The sequence below is a fragment of the Phaenicophaeus curvirostris genome, chromosome 4, assembly GCF_032191515.1.
Source record: "Phaenicophaeus curvirostris isolate KB17595 chromosome 4, BPBGC_Pcur_1.0, whole genome shotgun sequence".
NCBI classification, from domain to species: Eukaryota; Metazoa; Chordata; class Aves; order Cuculiformes; family Cuculidae; genus Phaenicophaeus; species Phaenicophaeus curvirostris.
This window is the reverse complement of record NC_091395.1, coordinates 64071821-64098224: the sequence shown is the minus strand read 5'-3', so window position 1 is coordinate 64098224 and position 26404 is coordinate 64071821. Positions and strand designations below refer to the sequence as shown.

Here is a 26404-nt window from a genome sequence, read left to right as displayed (position 1 = left end):
AACCTCTTCAGTCCAGTTTACTGTGTGATTTTGTTTCTGCAGAAGCTACTAAATAAATAGTTTTGAATTTGCTTCATGAGAGTTGTCACTGGCAAAATTAGAACATTCCTTATGAAAGCTGTACTGGTGGGGCAGGGGAAGTGTTGCTGCTCATCATTGTAAACTGCAGGTAGTTTTACTTACGCTAGGAGTGCTTGTCTTTTGTGAACAAGTTTACTGTTTTAGTAAACATCTGCAAAGCTTTATATGTCACTGCCATAATCTGCTATCTAAATTGTTAAGCTATGGCTTTTTCATGGGTTTAATTTAGAAAATATTTTTTTGTTTTAACATGAAAACTTTTTGTCAGTTAAATTCTGTGGTGGCTGTGAAACTCTTAAAGCAGCATGATATCACACTGCTTATCCTTTTCATGAGCTCTGCTGTCAAACTTTACTGAGCAACTTCTATTTTGTTAATTTTCATTCTTTACACATAATGTCACATGAGAATAATTTCTTTCAAGTTTAACAGTCTCAGTGATTTGGGAGAAGTAATCATAATGAATGTTCTCTTGCATTTTGCTGCAGCACTGAGAAATCAAAAAGTTGCAAGGAAACAACAGACATCTGCTGAATCTTTTTTACAACTAGTTTGTATCACTACGTATTATATCCAAAATTGGGTTGGAATGTCAAGTTTTGATCTTGAATGGTTTTATTCTTCTTGTTCCTATTCTGAAAGGATAAAGTAGTGGAAGTTGCTTTCTTGGTAGATTCCATTAATCTAATCAAACTTATGTGTGTGCTTAGAAAGAAAGTTTATGAATGCTTTGCAGAAAAATACAAAATTTTGCCTTTTTTTAAATAATGAATGTAGTTAAGCCTTCCAAAACTCAGATTATATGAATAAATATTATTGTATGTTTTGTTTGAAAAATATCACCTTCTCGTTGTCTTTGATATACGCTGGAATATATTTTCTTGCTGAGTTTGAAGCACATGTGCTGTTCCTACTGATGTTTTTTATCTCTATATGTGCATATGGTATAAATTCAAAGGGACTGTTTGCATAATGGTCATACTATGTAAGTGTCTGAAGGCTCAGATATGGAATGAAAGTATCTGCTACGGCTGAGAGAGCTGGGGTTGTTTAGCCTGGAGAAGAGGAGGCTGAGGGGAGACCTCATTGCTCTCTATAACTACCTGAAAGGAGTTTGTAGAGAGGAGGGTGCTGGCCTCTTCTCCCAAGCGTCAGGGGACAGGACAAGAGGGAATGGCCTGAAGCTCCGCCAGGGTAGATTTAGGCTGGACATTAGGAAAAAATTTTTGACACAAAGGGTCATTGGGCACTGGAACAGGCTGCCCAGGGAGGTGGTTGATTCACCTTCCCTGGAGGTGCTAAGGGGCCTGGTTTAGTGTTTGATAGGAATGGTTGGGTCCGGTGGGTCTCTTCCAACCTGGCTATTCTATGATTCTATTCTATGATTAAGCTAAAGAATAAGTGTTAGTTAAGTAATAGAATAAAGCTGACTTTATAATCTGCTCTGAGACTTACGAGCACTAGTTCACACCACCCAATTACTTCAGTGGCTGCTGAGCACAGCTTGTAATTGGGCAAACGCATAAGCACACTAAATGAAATTGTTAAACATTGAATACTCAGATAAATAACATTTAATGGATATTTTTAAAAGCAAGAGTATTTTATATATGACTGTAGTATGTTTTATTAGGTTTTGATACTGACTGAGCTTCAGTGGCATTTAGGTACGCAAGACTGAGTTTGGTGTTCATGTTTTATTAGAAGGTACAGTGCAAGGTAAACAAATTGCTCAATGGTTGTCAAAATATTAGGATTTGGTCTCTCTTAACACTTTTCTGTGACTTAAAAAAGTGGCATACACTTTACCTGTATCCTCAAAGTTAAAAAAAAGTTCCAAGAATGAAAAAATGAAGTAGATCTGTATAGTCATTGGTGAGAATTTTTTTAGTGGAGCCTTTAGAATGCTTCATTATATTACAGGAAACTCCTAATGCAAAGGCTAATCTGATTTTTGACGGACCTAAATAATTTTTCTACTTAGATCTGTACAAACAAATTGGTGATACTAAGGCAGAAAATATCTTTTGCACAACTTGAATGGATATGTAAGGTAGCATTGTTCTCTCTGGATTCCTGATTTATCCTTTCCATCAATGAGTGTGATTGGAACACATCTGTAGAAGTCAATGATTTCTTTCACAGAATTAAATTTCTGGGGGGAAAAAGGAATTTTGTAATCAGTGACTGAAAAGGAAATTGCTAGACGATTTTATCTATAACATTCAAATAATTGCAAATGATCGTATTAGAAATAGGCAATATTTTGCATAGAATTTAGATTAGATTAAATAGAAGCAATCATAAAAAGAAAAGCACCAGAATTCAATCCTCTTTTCTATGTGTGCATGTCCTGTGTAGGAGAAAGCAACTTGCTGTTTAGGGCAAAGGAGGAGTATGTTTAAGCCCTGAGAATGAAATATCCAGTAAAAGTTTGTGATGCCATATGTAATGATAGATTGTGATAGATTGTTTCAACTATAATTCATTACTAACTTTCCCATGTCAAAAGTTACACTTAAATAGCATTACATGATACTTTACACTGCAAGTTTCTTTGTACCAGTTTAAATGTACCTTTTATTTTCCCATTCAGTCTACTGAGAAAGTTGCTATGAAGTCCCTTTAAAATATGGAAGAAGAAGGGTCTCAGCAGGGTTTTAGTCTTGTTCTCTGGTGTTCAAAACAATGACATCCTCCCATCCCATTTCTAAAATGATAAAGGTGTGGTTCGAGATTCCTGAACTGATCAAGCAGCCATGGAAAGCTATATAAGGTATTTATCCTCATCTGGCCTGGTAGGAGTCTCATAATCCTACTATTCCAGCCGTTAGTAGTCATTCATTTTAAATAGTTCTCTTCCCTGTGAGTAATTCGTAAGCTATCACCACCACATTCTTAAGGTATCAGTATTGCAAGTTTACTGTGACATTAATACTTATCTTATATCTCTATTATATCAAATTTGCTATAAGCACGGGCATTCACTGTATACACGGTAGTATCTAGTGGTAGTTTCTGTCATCTCCACCTGGTCGACACCTGGTGTATAACAAGAGATTAGATCTGTGATTTGATGTTACTGTTCCTGTATTGTTTCAAGATGAAAATTATTTGATCTCAAAACCAGTATGCTGATTTTAAGTTATAATTTTTACTTGTATACATTTGTTCCACTTTGCTGTTTTGTCTTCGCCTTATGTTCAAGATCACTAATGCTACTAGAAATCTGGACAAAACTATGGTTTGTATTTCATGCCATAAGAAAATAATCCTAATTTTTTTCATTCTAAATTTACTCTCTATCAGCACGAGTTCTTTTCCTGTTTTCTATTTTTTTTTTGTTGGAATGTTAAAGAGTTGTACTGTTATTTTATCTTCTTTGGAATAGAAGTAATGATTTTTTTTTTTTTTAAATCAAAATGTGATGATCAATGCTTTTTCCTCCACGTTATGGCCTTAGAGGACTACGAGTGCTGAACTGTATATAAAAAAAATCAAGAGTTGCAACAGGAGAGGGAAAACTTTAAATAATATGTAAGAAAAAGCAAGTTTTTATGTATGGAAATGGACTAATCCAAAAATCAAAATGTGCTGCAGAATAGCAGCAAGACTGAACCTTTGAATAAAACGAACAACTGGTCAGAAATGTCATAGGTCTGCACCTATTTGTTGTTGAGGTTGCATTCATTTTAGCAGGTAAAGAAGGAATATTTGGCTAATCTAGTTGAAGCATCTGCTCTGTATTGCATAGTATGAAATGTGGTGTAACAAAGGGAGGGACAATGGAGAACATTCTGAAAAGCATTTTGACATTGGAAAGTTAAGGGCAGCAATTCTGCTGTAATTCACACCCTTGCAAATTGCTTTCACCCTCCTAGGATAAGAACCTTAAGTGAGGTGCAGAAATTGAGACATTTTTCAAGAAAGCATTTTTGGGGGATCTTTTCAGACTGCCTGAGATGGAACTAACTCTTCTGAGCAAGGTTTGTGCCATTGATCGTACATTATTGCACGTGTTTAATACACAGTCCAGTGCTAATTTTGATTTTCACATCTGCTGCTGAGAATGATGCATAGAAGTGGGTGGCTGTCATTTCTGTGGCCCCCGGTACTGCACATAGCTGACTAGCAAAACAATTCTGAAATTTTTCTGTTGCAGTTAATCTACACGAGGATTTCTGAATTCAAGAGAAACAATATTGAAAAAGAGGGCATGAGGTAACAAGCAATGATTACAGATTTGGCCTGGTAGAGCAAAATCTAAGATATTAACTAGATGCTTGAAATTCTTACTTCTGGAATGGTAACTTTGCAATTTGACTGTTGTCTGTTCAGACCCACTCTTTAGGGTATGTACTTTGTGTGTGCAACTTGGAACAAACAAGTAAGTAATGTATTTTGGTATTTCCTGAGATGGGAGGGGTTGTGTTGGTCTTCCTTTTAGTTCACTAAAAATTGTTCAAATTAAGTGTATTGTTCAGGTAAGTTTCTCATTTCCTCAATTGTTAAGTCTCATAAAATAATGAAAAATTACTTTGTCTTCATTCTGAAGTGTACCATACACATGCTACATTATCCTGTAATGCACTGTATTTCAGTTCCATTTGTTCTTTTTAGTCAGTTATTGTTTCTAATCTTTTTTTTTTTTTTTTTTTAATCAGGCCCGTTACAGGAAGACTAAACAATGTAAGAACCACAGAAAACTAAATTTGCTTTCTCCTAAATCATCCTAAAACTCTAGGAAATTATCTGGGAGGTTCAGTTCAGAACACTGCTTTTTTTTCCAAGAGACTGATGGCTTATTACAGCATTTCAACTCGTTACTTGCAGTAGTTCTTGATTAGTTCTACCCTTCTGCTTCCCAAATGTTTTCAGTGTTTTTGAACAAGGAGGGACATTTTCCCCTCATTATTAAACCAGTATTCTTGAACAATTTGCTAGCATTCCGCTTCATCTCTGAAAGCTCATGAATCCTATCCCATTTTTTTCTAAAAAGAGTTGAAATATAAATCTTGGACCTGCCAAATTTACCAGATTAGGGTCAGGTTTGATTTCATTTTTTTTTAAGTCTGTCTATAGAAAGGGTAAGTTTTAAAGGTATTGAGCTACAAAGCCTTTGCTCTTCACTTTATTTGGATTTCTGTCTGTCATTTACATAGCTAATAACCCTCATAGTAGGTTGTTGGTTGCTTTTTCTGCTGTGCAGCTGGTTCTCCCTTGTGCTGAATTTCATGCTCAGCTGAGCATTCTTTAAGTTTCTTTTTTTTGTATCCTATCTTTATAGAGGTGACTGTTGCAGTTTTAACTTTGTGTTTTCTTGTGTGAAAGACGTGCAGATATAGTATCTGTTATTTAACCATGTACAGTAAGAATTAGACTCTTATGATTATAATTTAATTAAATTATGTAAAAAAGCTTTGCTAATCTAAAGGGATTTTCTAATTGAAATTTACCATATCTGAAAGACTGATTGATGGGGATACATATGATTTAATTGCTTCTGAATATCCATGGCAATTTTAGTCATATTTCCTCATTCTTTTTAAAGATACTAATTCTGCTTTTGCTATAGGAGTCAGACAATAGGAGACATGATGCAGCAATAATTGCAACAGGCCGTGCTGTCAGATATTGCGGGGTTGTATATATTTTAAAATAGCTACTTATATTTTAACAAGTTAAAAAATATGCTAAAATAATATGTATATCTGGAATATCTGGAAGGGTAAGACTTTTCTTTCCCCTTTACTTTGCAGGTGTTACTTAGAGTAGGTAGAAGGATTCTAAGTACTTAGGCAATTTTCACATTGATTTAAACTTGAATTTGAGCGTGGTATGTGAAATTAGTTTTTAAATTATTCTCTTGAAGTTGCCTGAAACTTTTGGACATGGCTGAAATGAGAGTATTATAAAAGGCACTAATGAAACAGAGTTTATGTGAAAGAGATGATAACTAATCTTTAATATTAAGAACTTGTGAAGTGCAGCATAAAAGCAGTAGCCTGTAACATTGTGGGATTTCACTTACGTCATTGAGCCCTGTTCCCAGTGTGTATTCTTGGCTTTCTTCCAGAAAACGTACTTTAATGTTGTATACTCTTCTTCCATAATAGACAACCAAAACGTATGGTTCAGCATTTGATTTCTTTGAACAATCTCTAACCAAGAATGTCCCATCCTGTATGACACAGATTTAAGTTACAGTTTGTAAGGTTAGTTCACAAAAAACCTTGTAAGCCATTGTGGACAGTTTTCAGTTTTCAGACATTTTCGCCAAGAGATTACACCCCCATTTTGAAGATAAACTGTACTTACAATGTTATCCTGTAAGAGTGCCTTCTCTGCTTCATGGCGATCGCATTTTCCAATGTACCATTCGTATTTGTTTAAATCCTTAATTTTAAGATAGTATAATCAGCATATAGAAATTAACCACAGCTTGGCAGGAGCAGAAGCCAGTGAAAACAGATTAGATATAATCTGCATTTAAAGCAAGTTTAGCACAATTCATAGAAGTAATTGCAATGTATCTATATTTTCTGCTAGGAAACTGGAATCAAATTAGACAGTAAATGCTTATCTGTGATTTCAGGACTCTTATTGGACTGTTAAGTTAGACCCACAGCTTTCAGACCATTTAACTTCCTGGGGAAATGTTCTCAGTAAACATCAGCTCTTATGGTTTGTGTGCCCTATAGTGATAATATTTTTTTCATAATACCTGTCTCTTTACGAAGTGTTCTTTACCTTTTCAGTGGGTTGTGTAAGAGATTGCATTTCCTGTTTTACAATTGATTGTTTTGATTTATTTTTGCATGGTGGGTACGGTGCGTTGGGTGGTGACTTCTTCACTGACAAATTCTCTACATTTAATGTGGGTTCTGTAAAAGTAAATTCAGATAGAAAAAAGTTGTATCTTTTAAGCTTAAGTTATAGTTGTGTTTTATCCAGTCAGTTTTACTTAGTAGGTCTGAGAATACCATTTACAGTTTGGAAATGCAGTATTGTGATATGAACCTTTAAAATGTTGAGCTGTCAGTTATGACTGGTCTTATGCTAGTGCAGAACCAGTGAAATTGGATACGTGCCCCAAGCGATATGATGCTTTAATTTCCTGATGTTTACTAATTAGCACTACTCTGCCAGGTTCTTGTGCACAGAAACATAGCCAAATATGAAAGATAAACTATCAATGAAATAGCAATTGCTATATAAAATAATAAAATAGTATGAGACTACTGCATTCCACAAGTGCAATGGTTCATTCTGTTCTATTCTCATCTCTTGAGCCCTTTGTATTTGTGTCAGATCAGAGGTGCTGTTAAGTTAGAGCATACTAAATGCCCTTATCCCATTGCCATCTAGCATTGTTTCCACCAAACTGTCGAAACCTTAAAGAATTTGGAGGTTCTGCTATGTTGATATTTCAGTCTGCTCTGTGACTTGTTTCAATTAACAAATTTAGGACCACGCAGGGAGATTGCTCTTGAATTAAGAAAAAGATGAAGGCAGTCCCTGGCTTCATGTTCCAACTCCATACTGCACTCCTGAGAAGGTGGCTCATGGAGGCAGCTTAGCTAGCTGAAAACAGTCCTTCCAGTCATGAGGTATAGCTGAGCAAGTAACTAATTCATTTCTTCTGACAATTGACTTTGCCATTGTTTTACTTGTTTTCTGCTTGCTTTCTTTAGCCCTCCCTTTGCACTAACTGTGTACTCAAAATCCCCAGTGCAGACATACACACATAGAAACACAGATCTGTTTCTTATTTTTATTTATCCCTGCCTGGTTTAGTTTTCAAAGGAATCTTTGCCTCTTACCTGAGCTGCAAATGTTTTTGGAGCTCTGTGTACGTTCAAGGCTAGGAAAAAAGCAATGAATGACAGTAACGTCAGAAAAATATTTCTGTTAGTGACAGTATTTGAGTAAGAGTCAAATTGGAGAACAATGCATAGTTGGGCTTCCCTAGAATGCCCCTTCCTCTGCTGATTGCAGCTTTGGGCCTTTCTGCATTTTGGATGTTTATTTTTTATTTAGCATCTTTTTACAGATTTCCATTAATTTCACCAGCCTCTTTTTGAAGTTATGTAAGTTTTTTTACTCTCCACAAGAGTATTTGGCAAGAGTTTCACATTCTAACTTTAGGAGGACATAGATTTAAAAGTGTAGAAAAGAAAGATCTGTGTAAGTTAGAAAAGAAAAGCGGGAACTATTGTGAAAGATTTCTATGGAAGAATACTTGGCCTTTGAAAGGCCAAGTATTGTATTCTTTTTATATAAAACTAGAAAATAAGGGGGACAGACAATGCTGAGGTTTGAGTTGGCAGAGCTTCTTTATGTAATGTATTTAACACCGTATCATGGAAAGTGATGCAAAAATGTAGTACGGCAGTATGGTATTAAAGATAAAAATTGAATGCAATTAGAATGGCTTGAAAGCAATTGCCAAAGATGAATCTTGTCGTGTATCAGAGCAAAGCATAATGTTACGCTACATGGCATAAGAAAGTGATACCGTCTTGCTTTTATTGCATAGTGAAGTGTGAATTGCTGGGGTAGAATGTCTAGTCCTTGAGGTGTCCAGTAGAAACTCATGAAGTGCTTATATTCTTACCTAGCTTCAAGATGATCCTTTGGTTTGTACCGTTGTGCTTGAGAAGATATTTCAGGTTTTTTCCCCAAATCTGAAACTAATAGGATAAGAACTTACTATTTCCTTTGATGTATAACTGACACTATCTAGCAACTATCATGAAATAAATTAAATTAACTAAATTCATATATGAGGGAGAGGCAGTTCAATAGAAAAAGGTAATAGGCTGCAGTCAGTCTGGCTTAAATGAGTCAACTAATGATTTCAGTGGGAAACATTTATACTAGTAGTGAAAGTTATATGGTGAATGTTACAGGCTTTGATGCCAAATATGGCTTAATATAATGGTAAATAGTGTAGAGTGCTGTACTAGAAGTATATGAAAGGTTCATAAATATATAGGATGGATAGTCATTGAATGTATTAATGCAGTCAATACTGTTTCTAGCTGAAAATCAGGAAACTGTGCCTTAATCTGCAAAAGGAAATGCCAGAGGAAATTAATACTCATGAATACAAAGTTGTAAACCACATAAAAATCAGGTAGCCTTTATCTGACTTCAGGGTATTTCAGAGTAATGTTTTTGTTGATGGACCTTCATGCAGACATACACAGCGAGTAGGTTAAGCTGTTTTTTCAAAGCTGTTTGTACATCCAAGGAATGGACATGTTTTTGAAACTTTTTTTTTTTTTTATTTAGCAAGTCTGGGTTTTGTAGCTTTCAAACCCTAAAACTTTTAAAAACCTTTATTTTAAAATTCTCGTCCTCAGATTATGGGGGAGGAGAAAGATGGAGAGAAGGCTGGTGTTGGTGTTCTCTGTACAGATCACATTACTCCAGTCTTTTCACTTTGCGATATCCTTCCCTCAGGTTTTTAGGATCCAGCACTCTTATTTTCTCCAGAACAATAAGACTTTGATTTGCTTAGAACAAATGTGATACCTAGGTTCCCCAAATAGCTATAGTTAATGACAAATTAAATTCCTGTTTTCCACTACATCTTCCACAACTGTTGACGTCACTTGTTATCCCTCTGTTCTCAGCAGATGTATACTTAGAGTCGTAGAATTATAGAACAGTTTGTTTTGGAAGGAACCTTAAAGATCATCCAGTTCCAACCCCCCTGCCATGGGCAGGGACGCCTCCCACCAGATTAGGCTGCCCAAGGTCCCATTCAACCTGACCATGAAGACCTCCAGGGATGGGGCAGCCACAACTTCCCTGGGCAACCTGTTCTGATGCCTCACTGCTCTCATGGTGAAGAAATTCTTCCTTATGTCTAGTCTAAAATTGCCCCTTTCCAGTTTATACCCATTCCCCCTAGTCCTATCACTTTGTGAACAGTCTCTCCCCAGCTTTCTTGTGTGCCCCCTTCAGGTACTGGAAAGCCGCTATAAGGTCTCCTTGAAGCCTTCTCTTCTCCAGGCTGAACAACCCCAACTCTCTCAGCCTGTCCTCATATGGGAGGTGCTCCAGCCCTCAGATCAACTTTGTAGCCCTCCACTGAATCTGTTCCAACAGTTTGATATCCTTCATATGCTGAGGATTCCAGAACTGGACACAATACTCCAGATGAGGTCTCACAAGAGAGGAATAGAGGGGCAGAATCACCTCCCTCGACCTGCTGGCCACGTTTCTTTTGATGCAGCCCAGGATAGGGTTGGTCTTCTGGGCTGTGAGTGCACATTGCTGGCCCATGTTGAGCTTCTCATCAATCAGCACCCCAAGTCTTTCTCTGCAGGGTAGCTCTCAAACACATCATCCCCGATCCTGTATTGAAATCGGGGATTGTGCCAATCCAGGTGTAGGACCTTGCACTAAGCCTTGTTGAAACTCATGAGGTTTGCATGGGCCCACTTCTCCAGCTTGTCCAGGTCCCTCTGGATGACATCCTGTCCCTGTGGTGATGCAACTGCACCACTCAGCTTGGTGTTATCTGCAAACTTGCTGAGGGTGCACTCAGTCTCGCTGTCTATATCATTGATGAAGAAATTAAACACTTGGGGGGGTTGTCTCTTATTCATTTGAATATAGAGCCAGATGGCCTGATGCTACATAGCAGGATTGATGTCAGATTCCCATACTGATTACTTTGGCTGAATGATAAGCTATTTTGTTTTGTTTTTGGAATATGAAGGAAAGACAACAAATTAATATATTATTAAATACTAACCTTTTTCTCTTCCAGGCGCCTATATAAAATGATAACATAGACAATAAATATTTTTCTTTTGATTATCAACTCAGGCTTACCCCAGCAAACCCGACAATCTTTAAATTTAAAACAATTTAAAGACATTCAATCATTAATGCCTGATAACTGTCAAAAACTCAGGCTGAATGCTGATTTCAGTTCACTGGAAACCATGAGAATTGGATTTTTAGAGGCATAAGCAAACATTGGTTTACTGCACTGATCACCATTTCATCATGACTGTTGTGCTTCAGTGTAATTTATAATATAATTTTATTTCATTGATCTTGTCTTAAATCAAAGGGTTGATTTTGATTGATCTAGAGATTAAAATCAGTCATTTCTTTTCAAGCTCTTCAACTGACAGTATGATTATTTTTTGCTATCATGGCAGATAGTTCATTCAAAATCACTGCGTGGAGAGTCTTAATTCAGTATATTATGTTATAAAGAAATGAATGATTGACAGGTGTCTAAAAAGCAGAGTTTGACTCACAAAATTTCACTATTTTTGTGTTATTTTAGTTCATATGGGAATAGTAATTATTTTGTTTGTTAATTTGATACACACAAGAATATAATACATAAATATTAAAAAAGAAGAATGTTTTACTCTTTGTAGATATTGCACTTTCAGTCTTCCTTAGAATTTACATAGTCTATAATGTTTACCCATTACTTAGAAATCCATAGTTTCATTCAGGTCAGAAGAGACCTTGGCAGGTTCTGAGTGCAAGCTCCTGCTTAAAACATGGTAAACTGCAAGATGAGACTTGGACTTGGAGCTTTGACCAGTTGAGTCTTGCAAACCTTTCAGAACATATATTTCACAACCTTTCTGGGCAACCTGTTCCAACATCCTCATAAATACCCTAATTATTTTTTTCTTTGTTTCTGGTTGAAACCTCTCTCATTTCAAGGTTGTTTCCTTTTGTAATTCCGCTGTGCATTCTGGGATGTGCTGTGCTCTGTGCTTTTTATAATCATCTCTTAGGGACTGGCAGGCTGCTATTGGGTTCTCTCAGAGCCAACTCCATTCCAGGTTACGGGAGCCCAACCACATCAGCTTCATTTCACACAGCAGGTGCTGCACACCCTGACTGTACTGCTGACCCTCTGTTGACCCTCTCCTCTCTGTCAACTAGAGCCTTGCACGTTACCTCAGGTGTTGTCTAATCAGTGTTGGGTAAAAGGGAATAGTCCCTGCCCTTGATTTCTTGGCTATGCTTCTCTTGATATAACTCAATATGCTGTTATCCTTCATGGCCACCACGGGCACACCGGTGGCTCATGTTCAGCCTATGGTCCCTGGGTCTTCTTGAGCAGAGCTGCTGCATTTGTCTTTTCCAGCTTCAGGAAGTTCATTGTGACCCTTTCCTACAGCCTGTCTGGGTCCCGGTGAAGGGCAGTCTTGCTCTCAAACCTATTGACCTGACATTTGGTGCCCAAAAGCCTGACAAGGGCACTCTGTCTCTTCCTCCAGGTCACACAAACTATTTATGTCTTCGTATCTATGTGAATGGGAAGTGATCCAATTTAAATTTTATATTTTCCATGCTATGAGATATACAATATTTCTCCTTCAGATGTAGCCAAACTAAGAGTCTGTTAGGAGCTGCAGTATTTGTGCAGCTGTGCAGTGCCTAACCAGAAATATTTATTTCGGATCCAAGATGTTTATTGTTCTTGGGGATGCTTTCATATTTGGTTTGTAATGAGTCAGTATCTAGGAGAAGACAGCTTTTAATGTTAAAGTATTATCTTTCTTGTCAATAGATAGATTTTTTTTTTTTAGTATTAAATGTTAGTTACAGTATTGTGATCAAACCATGTTTTGTAATGATCTGTCCAACTAAAGAAGTTTAAAACCATAGGAGGAGCACGATTTGCGACAACCTCTCAGTCAGAGCTGCAGAGAATTAGAACTCAAAGGATTTGACATCAGTCTATAGATTGTGGAACAGCCGCTATGGTAAGAAATGGCTGGGTTTAACTAGCATCAAGATTCCTTTCTCAATAGTAGGGGGAGGAGAGGGAGAAGGGAACTGGGTCATAACAGTTGAGTTTCATTCCGGATTTAAAATTTGTCAATTTTTTATTTCTTTTATTGAAAAGAGGTAGCCATTTTTGAGGTAGCCTTATATTTACATCACAGTAATACTATTACATTTCTCTATTGACCTTGTAATTTCAGCTTTCTGCTTTTAAAAATCTATGTGGAATATAATTCTCTGAAAGAGACTGTCTCTCCTGCTGCTCACTGTTCTTAGGCATCTCCGTCATCTGGCAGTTATGAGATATGCTTTTATGTGGATACTTGAAGAGATAGCTTTGCACTGTATGTATGTTTTTATTACTGCGAGCAACTTCAGGAACTCAGCTGCCATTCGGAAGGTAGCGGTATTTCGGATGCTATGCACATTAATGATAGATACATTTATGACCCAAAGCTAGTATAAGTCTTATAGTATTTCTACCTAACAGGTTAAAATGCTGATACAAGAGAGGCTGTGCAACCAGGGAATATATATGGGTTTTATGGTCCTAATTATATACAAAGATGATTACTTACTTCATTTAGTTCCTTAAAAGATAGATGTCTGGAAAAGAAAGAATTATATGCAAAACTTTAATTATCATAAAATAATAATCACTTTAAGCAATTAAATGCTTTGATTACATCATCACTGAAAATTAACAGCCCTTGGCAAGGGAAGGATTTTATTACTGCCTTAGAATTTGAGAGGCTGGTTATTTTTTACATAAATTATTTGCAGGAGAAGGTTATGGACTACCATAAAAAAGAATAGCATCCACTGAATTGATTATGGTAAATGAGAAAAGTCTTTGTTAAGAACTTTGTTTTTCTGGGAACAAGGGAGAAGAGATATAAATTATCAGCTTTCTCAACACTTTTCATCTCATGCCAAAAAGTCTTATTGTAGACTTTAAAGTCAGCTGTACATAAAGGTAAGTTCCTTTAAAACTGAAGAGTTTCAGATATGAAACATCCACAAAGGCAGAATGGATAGTGTAGAGGGAAGGAGATGCAAACCAGGAAAAGGGGAATGGAGAAATGCTCCTCATGGTCCTGATTCAAGTAGGTGTTAAGCTATTTTTCTAGCTGCTTTTGTGTTAGCTTCTGCAATTTGTTTGCTTGGTCTCCAAGGTCATTATTTGACATATGGAAACCTATATTCAGGACATCGGGTGCATGGTAAAGTTAAGAAGTGATAAAGGGTTTGCTTGTGGGGCTGGCCTCCACCATATGGCAGCATGCCACTCGCATGGCTGCTTATCACAGGCATGTAAAAGTTTAAATCACACCAAAGCTTCCAAGATACATTCCAGGGTCCTGCACATGCTTTTTTTTTTTTTAAAAAAAAATTATTTATTTTAATGAAGCTTATTGTAGAGTATATAAATAATAATGTGTTTAATTTCATAACTCTTCCAAATCTTGTTGGAAAACAGGACTTGGAAGTCCTACATGACATCTGTAGTTTGACAGCTTTGCTTATAGTCTAGCAGATAGTGGCTGTAATGCTGTACTCCTCCACACTGCAGCTCATGCATATGTTTTCCTTTTACAAAGCTGTGACTGGACTGAAGATGAGTGAGAAATATTTTGAGTGAAGTGCTTGTGTGGGAAATTTGTGCTGTCTTCCCCAGATCACGTGTGGTCTTAGTCTGTGCCACTCCTCTTTTACTCGTGTGATTAAAAAAAAACAGTGCAACAGAAAACCCTCAAGAAACTATTAGAAATATTTTAGTATCTACAATTGCAACGAGAAATAGAGTTTGTTATTATATTTGCTGCCCTTTGCTTCTAGAATAACAAATGACATGTATTTATATTACAAAATTTGGCTTTATAGTAGAACCTTACAAATCCAAGCAGTCTGCATACTGAAGTCTGTTGGCAAACATGCCTTATAACAATGCTCACAGAGCTTTCAACATATGTGCTGCTATACCTAGGGAGGGATCAGTCATGGAATGAGATGTCTCAACAATCAACAGATTTTGGAACCTAATCTATGGAAGAGTTAGAGCGCCATTTAGGAAAAAATCCCCAACAATGCATACTTAGAGTTTGCTCCCTAATTATATACTTATCTTTAAGCAGAAGATGATTTATTGATTTGTAAGCTCCCCCCTGCATCCTACCATGGGATTTGTAGTGATCTTTGTAAAATGAAACACAATTCCACCCTGGTGAAATGAAACTGAAACCACTTAAGGAAGGATGGATGGGATTGACAGAACTCAGTTGTGCCCAAACTTCTGGCTGCAGATTAATCACCTTTGTCAAGAGGTGTTTGGGACATTGGATGTGTGTCATTCCCCTTCCCTGCATGTGTCCACCACAGTCCCCATTTATGAATGTGCATTTGATACACAGCAATAGCACAATGCTTCTGGTTACCTGGCAGTGAGCTGCATACATACATGCTTATCTGACTAGAAATGTATGTTGTGTGAAGAAAGTGACCAGGCTTATCACCTGACATGTGCACAGGCGTGCTCGGGCGGCTGAACACAAGCAATTTGTTCTTCAGGACTCAGCACTCATCCATACTGTCGTGCCAGGATGCTGAATGAATATGGGTGTCATAGGATTGATGAGGGTAAGAGGGATAGGTCAAGAAATGACTTGTAATCTATATTCATCGGTCTCATGTGCTAGAGCAAGACTTCTGGCTACAGATTAGTAATTTCTTCTGCTGAATGTAACATCCTTGAGATGTGGAGTGTATTTCTGTGTCTCCAGTGCTGTCAATGCATTTCCCCATCACTTGATTCACCAGCTGTGCTAAGCAAGTACAAATGTTTCTTCTTAGAAGTGGCTGCAAAACCACTAAAGGTTTGTCCACAAAGGTTTTGTCCACAAAGTAGGACAAACCTTTAAAATATTCAAGGAAGTTCTGTCTACTTTTCTACTGCTTTACTCCTTTACCATTTTGTTGGAAGTGTTTTCTTTAAAAAATGCTAGTGTCACGTTATGGTAAATACCACTTCTCTCAATTATTCACAGCTGTCTAAGGAAATAAAAGTTATTCTAAGTAACAGCAGAGATGTAATGGAGTTAAATTCTTGTGGTTTGATCAGGGAGAATATTGGTTCTCAGGAAATGAGAATGAAGAATGAATCCTTACCTTGTGACTTTTGCTGATACTGGAAAAGTGTGAGCTTGGCTCAGTGTTTTCCTTGTGTGAAAGAACTGGCTGCTTGTCTTTGGCTCTGGGGGAAGCGGCTGATACTGCTTTGGCAGTGTCTTCAGAGGCCTAGAGAAGTCAAAGGAGAGTTTGGAGATCTATTAGGTAATAAAGGAGGTAGATGTACTGTGTTGCAAGTGCAAGCTCAAGAAATAAAACACTAGAATTTTCCAGTGCACTTAAATGTATTTGTGCTGAGCTTAGCTGAGGTCCAGGGGCTTCTTTGGGCCCCTCAGTAGCAACAGTGATTTTGGATAATCTGCATTTTCAAGATATTACTGTACTGTGTTACATGCCACTTAACAAGGTTATTGTGGGCTTCAATACGTGCCGAGTACACGACTCTGTAGTGTTGGTATTTCTGGATGGATATAGCTCTGTATAAGGCCCATCCAGGGAACACACTGCAGCTCAGACACACAGGAAAAAATGCTTTTTGCCGCAGAAAACTCACAGCTAACACACGCCTGGCATTTTCTGGCAGATGTGGGCATGCTCTGCCTGTGCTCTGAGAGTGGCCAGTCACTGCCCATCTCCAACTCAAAGCTGTAGCATGGTGAGCTTGGATGAGTAAAACTGGAAATGCATCTATGCTGCACTGCACATCTGCTCTTCAGCACTGGGCTCCTGGGGAGGGAGTCTTGTGCATTTGCATATTACAGAGCAAAATCAAACCAGGTCAGAGCGTTAAGGTCTGTTCTAGTCACCATAATACAAACAGAAACAAGTAATGAAGTTTTGTAGAATAATGAAGTGAGAATGTTCTTATTTCTGCAGTTTTACAGTTTTAAATTTGTGAAGCTACGCTTTTTTTTTATGTTTTTATGTCATATTTTAGTGAGGAATAATCTGAATATGTCATATTTTAAACTTGTTTACAGCTTTTACAGCAGTCAGTATAGGCACTGAGGAATAAGCTTGTCAGTCATGAATGACCTTTTGAAAGGAAGTCTTAATTGCAGCAGTTATTATTGTTTGGGGCTGAAAACATCAAGAAGTGAATATTTTTCTATAATATGTTCACAAAAAATAAATTCATGGAATAGAGCTTGTTCCATCTTCTATGGGAACAAGTGGCAATATTCCAGCTGATTACTGTGGACACAATTTGGACTTGTAGCAGAAAAATTGTGTTAAGATTTAAAAAGCAATGAAGTCAATATTATGGTGGTGAACAGAGTCTGAGGCACCAATCAAATCAATGGAAGATTTTCCCCCAACAATTTATACCTGGGTTGAACAAGATTCAAGATTTCTAGGCTTTTGAATTGGTTGAGGCTCAGCCAAGTTGATTTTAAAGATGCAGGCCTGATTTCCAGCTATTAACACTTCCAGCTCATGTTTTGTTTTCCTTAATTTCATTTCAGAAGCTAAAAAAGGGTCAAACAGAGCCAGGTAGAATAAGGATGCCAGCTCATCCCAGTCATCTGTTACCATGAGTGGTTCAGATAGATATGAGCATTTATTGGCATTGAGTCCCCCAAGGACTGCAGGCAAATGACGTCTTAAGTGATCTTACCGTGGGGGTGGCACAGGGTTCTGGGAAAGAAAAAAACCAAAAAAAATCCAAATAAGCTTTTTTCCCTTGTTTTACTAAGAGAAATGTGGAAAATTTAGATAAAGCAGACATGCCTGTGTCAACAGTTAAGATGTTTATGTACTCTACAACACATAACATTGTACTTTAATATGTTGTTTTAAAATAACTGAGGAGTAAAAGATGTCTACATAAACCATGAATGCAAATAAGTGAAATAGTGTAGAACTTCTGATATGAGTTCGCTTATCCTTTACTTAGTGCTAGCAAAACTGCAGCAAGCTTTAAAAAACATATTCAATGGCAAAATGAGCTGTAAACATTTTAATTGATGAAAGATTCATCTTACCTGGGATCCATGTATTTTGACTCCTTCTCCTAAAGACAATGATTAGTAATTGTTAATGGAATGCTGTCCATATAATTCACAAATAAAGGTATAGCTTCATTCTGGTATTGTTATTATTATTGGCAGTCCAGCCCCATCCTTCCCCGTCCTGGGCTCTACCTCCAGAACTCTTTGCTCTGAGATCATGTTGCTGTCCCCTTGGCATTCATCCTACCTATCTCATCTGTATCCGCATAACTTTTCCTGCTATCAAATGGGAAGCATTAATTTCTGTGAAGCTATGGCTGGAAGTTTTAGAGGTTCAGTAGGAGGCAGTTGTGTGTGGGAATGAAGGCAAGTCCCAGCCTAGACCTGAAGTCACAGAAGCTGGGAGTGACTGCATTTTTTCTCTGTTATCTGTTCAGCACGTGAGCCCAGTGGTTTCTGAATGAGGTTTATTTCACATGGTGTAGATTTTGTTTGATATGTAATTTATTTAGCCTTATAAGGTTGGATTCCGTTGTAGTCTCTAACTGATTCTCAACCATTTCTGCATCTCTCCATATGAAACACAAAACAGGGTGCTTAGATAGTTATGGTGATCATACAAGTGTTGAGAATCTTCTTGTGCTGTAATTAAGTAGAGTGTTTTAATATCACTCACAAACATTCTTTTCTTAAGAGATATAACAAGGAATTAGTTAAAGCAGGAAAAAACCCAGGATTTTTTTTTTTTTTAGCTTAAAATGTAAAATAAAGGAATGGTCATGATACTTGATAAAAAAACTTTGGTTTTACCTCTGACTTTCAGAATGAAATATCTGAGGGTGATATTTATTCAGGTATTGTAAATTTAAATATTGTTCAGAGACCTTATATTTAAGCTTATTAAATTTTTTGGGATGATTTTTTTTGTCAGCTTTGATTTTTTTGTGCAGAAATTTAAAAAAAACTTGAAAAGCAATGAAAGTAAATATTTTTTTCCGAATTTACTAAAATATGACTGATTATTTAAATTAACATAGGTCATGCTACTAATAAAAATCCCTATTTTACTCTATTTGCGTTGGATTTTGATTTTGAAAATATTTTTGTAAGTTCTACATACTCAAATCCAAACTAATGCAAAAAAAGACATGTGATATATCTTAAGTTTTCCTGCAAGTACACCATAACAAATTGCTTTGAATAAAATAATGGTCTTAAATGTTTAACAATTCTAGAAAATAACTGTTGATTAAAATTCTTCTGTGCTGTTCATGCCATCTTGTGGCAAAGCCACTTAATAGCACTGAGCATGAGAATACATATTAAAATATGTTTAATATTGTTGTAGTTATTATATAAAAAATAATAAGAGCCATTTTTAACTGATTTTTAAATGGCTTCCTTCCAAAGGTGAAGGACTAGGAGAGCATGAAGCAAAATTTATTCCAAGTAGTATAAGTGGCTAGTGTTTTGAAAACTGTCATTTCTTTCATCTGTCATCCCTGCTTATATACAAAAGCTAAATATAGAAGTAACAATTTCTGCTTTTGATTGCAGATTTTTGTTATACCTGTAACACTAGGCACACTCCTCCCCTCCAGAAAAAATGTGTGTTTCTGTTAATAAAACAAAATAAAGACGTGTTAGTCATCGTCCTTGAAACTATGGCTAGTAGAAAAGGCACTGCTCCTGACTGGGGTGCCTTTAATACTTGGTAGATCCCCAGCAGTCAAGAAGTGAAAGCAAGTATTGAGGACATTGATACAAAGTGAAACAGGAATGGCTCACAGGAACTTGTGTGACCTTGTACAATTGAATCCTATGTGGCTGAAACTTTAAATAGACTGCACTTGAAATGCTATTACAGGAAAGAGGAAATCTGGTTGTGGTTAGGGTTTAAGATCTTTACTTACAGCTGAGTTTTGAGGAGGCTGAGATGTTTGTTGGTTGTGCACTGGGGAAGTGGTACCTGAAGGCCTTAAACAACGTTTATCTAAAAGAGGAAGAAAAAGTACGACTGAGCAATTCAGTAATACAATATTTTAAGAAGAAGAGCTTTTAATATTAAAAATATATTTTTGGGGTCAGATCTTGCTATTTTTATAGTATTTTATTTTTTTCCTTTTCAGAACTTAACTGTTTGCTTAGTAGCTGTATTGAGGACATAAGCATGATACTGGTAATAGCTGTATGGTTAACCTCCTCACTACGGTTAAACAAAAAAAAAAAAGCCTTCACAGGCTGATAGAAAGTCAGACATTGGATTTAAACTGTAATATATCAGTGAATTCGTTTTCATTTGAACCTTTGCTCCTGGCAATGCCATTGTGTTGTCCTGGTTGTGAGGGCTGTGTGTGGGTTTTCTCTCTACACAGATTTTTAGTTTTTACTTTAGCTTTTAATAACTACTACACCCATGGCTGTCTAAAAGAAATGTACAGGTTGTACACTAGCATGTGATTTTGAGTCATTAATTTTATAACTCAAGGGCATTTTATAACTCAAGGGCATGTCATTTGTCTAGGAAAGACGGCAAAATGGGTTGTTAGCATTGAGTTTTTCCTTTCTGAAATACAATTTCAGACCTTTTCTCACTCTTGTATCCTGCTACATTATAGTTACCGGGCATAAAACACAGGCAAAAAGCAGCTATTTTGTTTAATATGTTTTCTCTGAAATCACAAAACAAAAATGGTGTATTTTTTGAATTTCAGGACAGCCTTACATAAATAACAAAGTTATTGACTGCTGACTGAAAGTCTGTTACTAACCAAGATAAAAAACGTATTTGGAACTTACCCAAACAAAATGCAGAAATGAGTCTTTGTGACGTAACATAGAATATCTGGATGTTCAAATTAGTTGTGATCTGCTCACACACTGATAAATTTACTGATATTAAAAGTCATCTATTTGTTTAGACATCAATCTAACTCCCACAAAAAATAGTAGACAAATCTTTGATGACTTTGGTGTGAACTGGAACAAGCTGTCATATATTGATCCTGTATTTTCAGGTATTTTTGGTTTATGGTTTCCATTATTACTTGTCTAGGATTTCTGCCCTGTTTTTTAGTGATCTAAAACCTCCACAGAGTGTTTATAATGGCTTAAAGCAATGGATATCTATATTTCACCACCATAAATAGGATATTAATTAGCTATGTATGTTTGGGCATTAAATATGACTTAAAATGGCTTTGGTAAAACACAACTTGATTAATGCAACTATCTTGCAAGGTTATCTGAGAAATGCATTCAAAGTAATTGCTTGTTAGTACTACTGAAAGCATCAGAGACCATCTTTAAGAAAAAGACCACCTTTCTTCATCTGTGAATTGTTGTCTGGAGGAAAGTTTCTTGTGTTCATTAATATATTTTCCATCTTACAGGTTTCTAGGCTTAAAAAGCAGTGGACTTTTTGGAAATGGTTGTGGGTTTAGCCAGTCAGTTTTTTTCATGTTCCATGTGGAGAGGGATCACAGAATTTCTCTCATAACGATAATATTAAAATTGCAAAAGCAGTGTGCAGTTATTAATTTAACATAATCTAATGGAAATGAGGGTAACTATTGAAAGTGAAGATGCAGGCAAAGCTTTTCTCTTGTTTTTGCCCACCAGTGTTTTATTTTTCAGTTGAACCATTTCATTTAAAAAATATCTGGACTGAAAACACTAGATTTGGCTCAGTTTCCGCACAGCAAAATTTACCTGCATATTCAGATTCTTGTAGAGGTTTGGCAGGCAGAATTCTCAAAGCTTGGAGAGTCTCCAGAGTGGAAGAACTTACAGTCTCATAATGACCTTCTTCCTCCTCAGACACCATGGAGGAAGATTGTAAATCATTCTTATCCTGGACAGAAGAAGAACAGTTAGGTTCAAGTTTAATTTCACATTTGGAAATATTTGATTACCAGAACCAGACATTTTGGTGTGCAGGAAATTTTCTGATGGAAATTCAAGAGCTGGAAAGTAGTTGAACAAGGGTTTTGAGGATCTTAATTTTTGATTCACATTAATAAAATAGCCATTGGGGAGACAGTTTAGGGCTCTCTCTGAGATCTGCAGTCCAAGTGAACACAATAGCAAGTATTTATTGAACAGTGGAGTCAACAGAAATATTCAGAGTGACTCAAGATGTCTCTGGATCTGTCTATACACTTGCACTAGGTTTGTTCAAGACCCTTTTCTAGAGTCCCGCTCCACGCTTCACAGTCACTGTTTACATGCTGAAATGTAACTGCTGGCTTCCATCAGGAGGAGGCATGCACACAAAGGGCAGAACTGAGATTACTGCCAAGGGAACTCAACTGAGGGCAGACAGTGTTTTGTAAGTCATATATTGCTACCAAGGACAGCATAGGTGCATCCACACACTCAGATCTTCCCTGATGTCTATTTTAATCTTTTCATGAACTCATTGGTAATGGGGAATCAATAGCTTCCTGAGGTGTCTTCTATTAGTAGTTAACTGTCCTCTTAGTTCAAACTTTTTCTCTTGTGTGATACAAATTAAACAAATTTGTTTTACCTGCCAAGGACTAAAAAAGTGGTTGCTATTCACTTTATTTCAATCTTTATTATGCTTAATGCCTACAATTGTATTTCCTTTTTGTCTTCTCATGAATCAAGTACAATTCTTTAAAGTTTTGCCTAATTGTCTAGAAACTGGAAAGATTTTTGAACCTCTTATGCCCAGTGTTAATTTCCTATGAACTGTCTCCAGCTTGCATACAACCTTATTACAACATCAAGCAGACCTCCAAGAAGTGTTCTTGACAGCACAATTCAGAGTGAGGTTTGCCTTTAAAAAGAAACCCCCATGCCCTAGACAGACCCCTGCAGATACCTTTGTTAGCAGACTCTTCTGCTCCGTAACTCTTCCCAGGTCAGTAGTAAATTACTGTTAGACTGAGGGAGGATAGTTTTTCAATCAGTTCTGCAAACTCTTTACACATTTTCATATAGACCAGGTTTCCAGGTTTTTGCTTGTGCGACTATCTGCTGGGAAATGTCAAAGACCTAACAAATCAAGATATATCACATTTACTGTTTTCTTTCTCCTTCTTTTGGTCATATTTCTGCCACGAAGGAAATAACTTCAATTTAAGGAGTTGATGAGATGTTCTCCATGTTCATATTAGCAATTTTTTACATAATCAGACTTATTATTTCCCAAGGATACTTTCAGACTGACTTTGTTGAAGAGTTTCTCCAGGTATCCAGTCAACCCTTGGGTTTTGCACTTTTTTGGTAAGGAATTGAGGTTAGCACTGTTCTTTTCTACTGTTTTAGGAACTCGGGACTCCTTGGAGAGTTCCCAAAGGTAATCAGTTAGTGTCTTAGAAATTGCTTAAAATAATTCCTTAAGTTCCTTAGCATAAGTAAATATTCTGCTGTCTGTTCTTTCCCTGTTCTGCTCTGAGCTATTACTGCCTTCTGATTGTTATTAATCCCATGTAGTGTCTGATTGTAATTGACATTTCTGTGAAACTTGAAACAGCTAGAGTATTGATTGCACCAACCTTCTTTAGTTTTGCTTTAGCTGTTCAACTTATTAAGCAGTAGACCTGTGCCTTCTTTTCATCTTTCTCTGACTTGTAAGATATTTGCAGTCTTATATGCCCGAGCTGAAACTTAAAACCAGTTTTCAGATATAAATGGGAAGACATTGATATGTGTGCTGTTAGCTTTTTAGCTTTCATTTGTATTGGTTACTAAACCTTGAGGTTTATGAAATATATACTTGTTCAATTTGACTCCAGTTCTTTTCATGTGATCTTATGATAAAGGTATATTTTTAGATTCAGATCATAAAAGGAAGATTGACTAGCAAGTGAGTCACTTCTCTAATTTAGCTCCCACTAAAACAAAGTAAAAGTTCTTCTATATACTTCAGAATTCTCATACTTTCTTTTGCATTAACAAAGACTGAGGATTACATTTTCTGCTACCAGCATTATAGCCAAGATGATACTGAGAGACATCAAGGAGCAAAAGAAAAGTAAAATTTTAGAAAGAATGTCGTGGTACTTACAAAATGATAGGTATGAGCAGGAACAGTCCTTCTATTTTCTGTATGAAATGGAGAAAAGATGTCAGCAGGTGTCATTCTGTAGAAAATTATACAGTAACTAATAACTTATATAAAGGAATAAAAGCCTGTCAACTGCACACTATTTTACAGACACTAAAACAAAGGAGGTGAAGCAAATCCATCCATGAGTTTGTTGACCTACGCAATGCATGAGGAAGTTAGCTGTGTTGGAATAGGATTCACAACCACTAGCATGTCTAAGCCTGCCCACAGAAAATACTCAGAGGAGGATGTGCTTGAACTCCTCTCTCTCTGTCTCATCTCTTTCTCTCTGAGTTTTGCTGTTTGGTGAAGAACTGCAAGGATTCACCCTGGTGAGCTTGGGCATCCTGGCCTGGAAATCTCTCTTCTGAATAAAACCAGAAGAAAATCTGATCTGACCTCCTGCTTTCAAGGCTTAACTGGAAAAGATAGTTGTTCTGGAAAAAACAGTTGTTCTGTTTTCTGTAGTAGCACTGCACTTGCCCAGAGAACTGGAGTCCTGTTTCCAGCTTGAGGAGTTCCACATTCATTTTTCCTAAGACAAAGAACACTCCAGCTATCAGGCTAAAAAGTATTCTGGGTAGTGAGTGTCTGCCAGTGGAAGTTGTCTCATGTTATAGCCTGGACAGCGTGAATTACAGGGTCAAAGAGCTGCTTACTTGAGAAGAGACTGCCAAGTTCTCTGTTAACTTGACTTATATGTTTAATTCAGTGACCATTTAATTCAAAACAGCCATGGTATGCCCTTGTCCAGTATATGCTCTTGTTCTGGACTGTTGAAACTATTCTTGGTTAGGCTGCCCTTAGCCTCACAAAAGTTATATCTATGGCTACATAATAGCCTGACTTCAAAAGCAGAGAATGAAAGTCCTTCTATTAATCCTAATCTATAACATATAATTGCAGAATGCTCTACTGCTTAGGGAGAAGAGAGAATTGTGGACTGATATCCTTTTAAGCCAAGGAGAAAGTTAAAACCAGACTGACTTCTTGCCCAGGCGTTGTGCCCTGTGGAAGTGTGTGAAGGATGGGCAGCATTCCACAACCTTCCCTTGTAGCTTTATGTTGAAAGAAACCAGTCAATACCTAAACAGCCTGTTTACATTTGTGCCTATTTTTCTTTCAAAGCCTGAATACTGCATGAGCCTGGTATTGCAGAGTTTTGTATACCCCAGCAGATGGCGTTGAACGTTCATTTATTCAATGTACATAGTACTTCTGTCTCTGCTCAGAGGGTCATTGATGGGGGCAGGGGTGGGGTTGGGAAGGAGAGTTATTCATGCAAATTCATTGTTTGGTTTTCTTTTGTGCTGGTGCAAATCAGAAGTAAGCCCAGTTAAATCAATGACATTAGGTGATACCAATATAATAATGAAAAAAGGCAGTCGGTGTCTTAAGTTGTAGCCTTTTTACTTATGTTAATAAAAAAATGTTAATTCCATCCTCAACAGTAAGAAATAAATAAGTCAAATAAATAGTAATCAAAGCTGTTAGCCATGAATTTCATGGTTTACTGCTGGAAGGGGGCTGTTTGATGCAAGCCTTTGGGGTGATTTATTGCTATCCAACAACAGTTTGTAATTTGATGTCCAGGTTAATTTATAATCTATTATGTTACATGGCAATCACCAGAGTTTGGAGAAACTCCAGCCCTCCCTCTACTTTTCTTCTAATTCCTCCTTTGCACAGTACGAGTGAAGGGAGAGGCAGGGTTGCTGCTGTCCTGTGGGTATTCCTTTTATAGAAGGTGAATGCCAAAATATTTGCTCTGCGCTAGCTGAGGAGTGCAAACCAGATGGAAACCGCTCCTCCTGTTATTTAAGGATGACATTTTGGTAGTGAAGATGAGTATATCACTCTGTCAGCTATGCTGTACATATCCAGCCTTTGGAACGAGAAGTGCTGCGTGCCGTCCGGGTGGTGGAAGACCATAGAAGAGCCTCAGTTCTTGGGAGACTGTTTCTGATGTTTGCTATAGATATTGCCCTGGAATATCCAATGTCCTGGCTTCTGGTGCACTGGCTTTTGTACAGGGATGAAAGAGGACAGAATCTTTCTGCTAGGTAGTTGCAGTCAGCTGGACCTTCTGGCATCAATAGTTTTTTGCTACAAGCTAAAGAGCTACATCTGGCAGAAGTCAGAGTTTCCTCAGTCTATAGGGACTGATCATAGCTATTCAGGCTTAAAATTTTTTGTTGCTCTGCTACATCCCCTGTGAAATTAATAAATGGAGTATATCAGTTATAACAATAGTAGGTGTTATATTTCTATGGCATATGACTGGTTGTGTTTCTGCCAGTTGACAGAGAATGCCTGATATCAAGGACAAAAGGGAATAATTAATTTCTCTTTAATTTGCAATGGAGTAAAATTGTGTACA

At 37.0% G+C, this 26404-nt stretch overlaps 2 protein-coding genes across 3 annotated transcripts in view; one reads left to right on the top strand and one right to left on the bottom strand.

Moving 5' to 3' along the window:
* ZNF518B (zinc finger protein 518B) overlaps positions 1 to 26404 on the top strand; it is a 307008-nt gene that overhangs the window by 5435 nt on the left and 275169 nt on the right. The gene's annotated exons all lie outside the window — the stretch shown is intronic.
* Positions 1996 to 24099, bottom strand: CLNK (cytokine dependent hematopoietic cell linker). Its single transcript, XM_069854949.1, has 14 exons — positions 23983 to 24099; positions 21657 to 21798; positions 19859 to 19938; positions 19516 to 19561; positions 17979 to 18007; positions 17612 to 17631; positions 16033 to 16161; positions 13442 to 13473; positions 8699 to 8789; positions 7905 to 7945; positions 6832 to 6965; positions 6400 to 6477; positions 6113 to 6262; positions 1996 to 2236 (listed from the first exon to the last, which is right to left on the bottom strand). The coding sequence occupies exons 1-14, from the start codon at positions 24055 to 24057 to the stop codon at positions 2090 to 2092; spliced, it is 1194 nt and encodes a 397-aa protein (XP_069711050.1). The 5' UTR covers positions 24058 to 24099; the 3' UTR covers positions 1996 to 2089.